The sequence below is a fragment of the Delphinus delphis genome, chromosome 11, assembly GCF_949987515.2.
Source record: "Delphinus delphis chromosome 11, mDelDel1.2, whole genome shotgun sequence".
Taxonomy (NCBI): domain Eukaryota; kingdom Metazoa; phylum Chordata; class Mammalia; order Artiodactyla; family Delphinidae; genus Delphinus; species Delphinus delphis.
In genome coordinates, this window is record NC_082693.1 from 38,615,146 (window position 1) to 38,619,683 (window position 4,538).

Genomic DNA, 4,538 nt, shown 5'->3' on the forward strand with positions numbered 1-4,538 from the left:
GGTGGTAAGTATCTGCCATTGAATAGCGTGGTGTATATGTTCCCATCAGAGAATATAAATAGAAGATTTGCTATCTTTTGTACCTCCTTGTATATTAATTAATCAAAAATAATCTCACTGGGGGTCAAGTGAAGGACATAATTCAATTTTTAGTGCCAATTTGAGTACCAGTTTGACTTTTGTTTCCAACCAACATAATTTGAATTTGGTTCTCACTAATAAAGAAAAGGATGTTCTGCAAAGTACCAGACGCAAGAAAGGGTTTGTGAAAATGGACTCTGGATTCAGACCTACTGGTTTGAAATTCCAGTTCCCTTCACCTGTAGTCAACTTTTCTGGTTCTCAGTTATTTATTTGTAAAACAAGAGTAATAGTACTTAGTTCATACAAGGTTGTTGAGATAAAGAGGATTATATGTGTAAAACACTTAAGATAAGGGTCTTTATTAAAAGTTTGCTATTGTTATTTTGCTTATTGAAAAACTTCCTGGGAGGAAGCCCACTGGGCATGGAATCACTGGAGATCTCAGTAGCAGGAGAGCCTGGGCAGTCTCTTGTTAGGAGGCAGGTGTAGAATGATTGGCGTTTCGTGGGTCACATGATCTCCTTGTGGTGAGTGTGGGGACACGAGGCACCATGGGGAATCCCACTGGTCTACACAGAAGGGGAAGTGTTAATTTCCCTAAGCAAGAGTGGTATGCAGTTAAAGTAGGAAGGACAAAATCATGCTGGGCCAGCAAAAGTAACAGGTGTTCTCTACAACACAAATATATAAACAATATGTTGTAAAATCACCTGACCTACTTCTCATCCTCTGAAGAGGGCTGACCACTAATCATCCCATGAATAGAGCTTGCTGCCTTCTTAAGCATTATTAAGATTCTGACACATACATATCTTTTAACATCTGGCATGATGGTCAATCAAGAAATAATCCCTTGTTTCTAAGAACACTACTTGCAAGCTGTGATCAGACCAGTATTATATCAGTGAATGGAAGTCATCCTTCAATACAGTCCTCACGTACTGAAGGATTTAAGAACACTTCTAATAAAGATGTTTCTAAGAACGCTAAAAAAATCTTTATTTCCAGTTATGTATTTTGTTACAGAGTAGTTTAGCTTCTCCATGGTCCTGTTCCTCTGGTCCTCTATGTGAAAAAGTTAACATATCTTCTTAACATTCTTCCCATAGCTGCCTTCACCTCCTTGTTCTGAAGGCTATACATGAGGGGATTCAGCATGGGAGTGATCACACTGTATTGTAAAGGGAAGATCATCTCCAGGGGGAACCTGAGGTTGGCAAAGAGATAACTGAGGAAACCTGAGCCATAGAACAGGATCACTGCAGTGAGGTGGGAAGAGCAGGTAGAGAAGGCCTTGCTTCTGCCTGAGGTGGAGCTGATGCTCAGGATGGTGGAGACAATGCAGATATAAGAGAAGAAGATTAAAATGAAGGTTCCAAAGAAACGGAAGACAGAAGAGCAGAGCAAGAGTGTGAAATTGGTGGAGGTATCAGAGCAAGCAAGATGGAAGAGAGAAGACAGCTCACAGCTGAAGTGGGGAAGAGTTTGGTCCTCACAGTAGTCTAAATTGACAGCCAGAAGGATGTTGATGAGAGCATCAACAAAGGCCAGGCCCCAGGAGCCCCACACCAGCCCAATACAGAGCTGGTTGTTCATCACCTGGCCATAGAGCAGAGGGGAGCTTATGGCTACATAGCGGTCATAGGCCATCACAGCCAGCAGACATGCCTCAGTGCCCCTGGTGGCAAACACAAAGAAGGCCTGAGCCAGGCAGCTCTCTACAAAGACGGTTTTACTTTCAGAAAGTAGATTCTCCAGCATCTTGGGGACTGTGACAGATGAATGGCAGAGGTCCAGAAAGGAGAGCTGTCCCAAAAAGAAGTACATGGGCGTGTGGAGGTGGGGATCAACTCTGATAACCAGCAACATTACCAGGTTCCCCAACAGGGTCAGGAGGTAAATCATCAGAAACAACATGAAGAGCAGAATCTGGTTGAGGGTCAACAGAAAACCCAAGGAGGATAAACTCACTGAACATGCTGTGGTTTCCCATAGTGATAAAAAGATTTACCCTAGGAATCCAAGAGAGAAAGACATTAAAACTCCTTCTGCACCTCCCAGTTACCCCACTGACTTAGCCCTCTTGTTCATATACATCATTTCACAACTGTACTGAAAACCATGTTCACATATTCTTAAACTAACTTCCTAATCATCATGACAACTTTGATATTGCTGGATGGCATTCTACCACCCCTCTATCAACTCCCTATGTAACTCTGTAGACCCTCGTCTTATGTCTCTAGAGGTTTCTTTCTTTTATTTTTAAGATGGGTACTAATACAGAGAACATTTTGTATAGTCAGTGGAAATAGAGAGAGAATTTATTGATGCAGCAGAGTAAGAGGTAAACGGCAGAAGTGTAGTCCTTGAGAAAGGGAAAAGGAATGAGATCCAGAGAGCACAGGTGGAGTTTTGTCCATAGATAGGAGGAGAGGCTCTTTATCTTTTGTAAATAGGAGGGAAGTTATAGAGAGTGGGGACTGAGGCAGCTAGCTTGCAGGATTTTATGGCTGAAATAGACAGACTTTCTGATTGCTGCAAAGTTTTTGAAGAACTGTGAGATGAGACCATGAACAGAGTTTGCCTATCTATCTATCTACCTACCTATCTATCTATCTATCTATGTATCTGTGTGTGTTCGTATGTTGTGTGGTTTTAGCGAAGTGGCCGTAAGAGATTTTGATAAACCAAGAATACAAAACTCAGGTATACCAAGTGGAAAACTATTTACTAAGGAAATACAGTAGGATTAACTGGTGATATATTTGCCTATTTGAGATTCTAGAACCAATCTGGACAAGTGTGTGGTTGTCACAGTAGTATTTAGATGCTTAAGCACATGTGTGGAGCAGACAGATATTTGGCTTTAAATGGGGTTTGTTTTTTTCCAGGCACATGCAGTGATAAAGAAAAAAAAAAGAGGTAGGGAAGCAAAGCATGCTTACAAAGTGAATGCATCATAGAAACAAGGCTGTGCAAGGAATTAAATGGGGGGCCAAGCAGAGGAGTACGGCTAGGGCAAAAGTCATACAGTCATTGGTTCGGGTTTGAAGAATTGCTTATGTAGGAACACTAGGTTAAGCAAATTTTAAGATTTGGAGATAGTCGTTAGATAGAGGGATGCTTGAAATTCAGACTTTGTAGGTAATAAGTACTCCTGATGACAAAGTGATGGGCATTATTGTGGGAGTAGGTGGCTAAGATGAGGTAGAAGATTCAGTCTCTGGCCCCATAGAGGACAAAGTCTACGTTGCTGAGTTAGTGTGGTGAGGACTTTTTTCCTGTTTTTTGTTTTTTAATTTTACTCCATTTTCTTTAGTGATTAATTATTTGAATTGCAGATTTAAGACTGTGGCTGATGAGGAGAGAGTTTAAGGCATGAAGAGTGGGAAATGTGTTCCTAATGTCCTACCATATCCCTATCTGGGCTGCTCTCAGCTGCTCCAAGATAAAACACAGGCTTTATGCCTGAAGTTCAGTAAGTGCAGTGGCACGTTGCCAACATCTTGCAATTTAGAAACAGACATGTGTTGTATAACCCAATTGTGTCATTTACTATCTGTTTAACTTTTGTGATATTGTTTGTTCTTTTAAATCATAATTTTTCCACATGTAAATTGAGTAAACTTGGGGGAAGTAATATATATCTTACATTTGGAAGGACTGAATTAGCTTACACATAAAGAGCTGGAAACAAGATTTCTGACATATTGTAATTATTAATGCATACCAGAAAGAGGAAGAAGAAGAAGGGTATTTCAGAGGAGTAGATCAAAGCATGTTAGGGAAGAGATAATATGAAGCCGTATTGCAGCAGAGCTGTCCCTAGACCTGGAAGCAGTGTTTAGCTGGAGAACAGTGAGGAGATGAAAGTCTTCAAAGGGAAGCTAAGTCTCTTAGGAAGCAAGAAGAGAGGAAGCGAGTATAGGGAAGAAAGAAGTACCTCAAGGAGTAGGTTAGAAGGGGACAAAGCATCAGAGGATTCAGTAGAACATTTTCATACTCTTGGCTTCTCTTGGTGGAAACAGTATCCTGGAGCTTTGAGTCAATAGGTGAAGAGATCAGAGATCAAGTGATATTCATTAGAAAAAGATGTAGCATAACTTCCCAACTCTGGGAATAGACATAGTTTTCTTTCTAGGCAGCTGAGAGGGGAGAAAAAAAGAAATACATTAGCTCAGGCTCCAAAAAGCATGTCATTTGTAGAGAAAGTATTCAGAATCTTATTTGAACTCTTACCCCGTCATGGCTTTGAAGAAAAGACAGGAGAAATATCTTGAAAATTTCAAGTTCTTGACAGGTTGTACTAATTTCTCTCATAGTGTCTCAAGCTTATGTGAGTCAGTGCGTACAAGATCATGAGTTCACACATTTTCCTCAGTGACGGTAAATATGTTGCTGATGGTGTTATCTGAACAAAGGATTCTGATGTCTAGACAATTAAAAGAGCA

General features: G+C 40.6%; 1 protein-coding gene across 1 annotated transcript; it reads right to left on the reverse strand.

Moving 5' to 3' along the window:
- Positions 1-1,149: 1,149 nt before the first annotated feature.
- Positions 1,150-4,334, reverse strand: LOC132434284 (olfactory receptor 8S1-like). Its single transcript, XM_060025960.1, is given in 3 exon segments — positions 1,150-2,020; positions 2,022-2,096; positions 4,327-4,334. Coding segments are annotated over 3 exon segments (954 nt in total).
- Between the last annotated feature and the right edge of the window lie 204 nt (positions 4,335-4,538).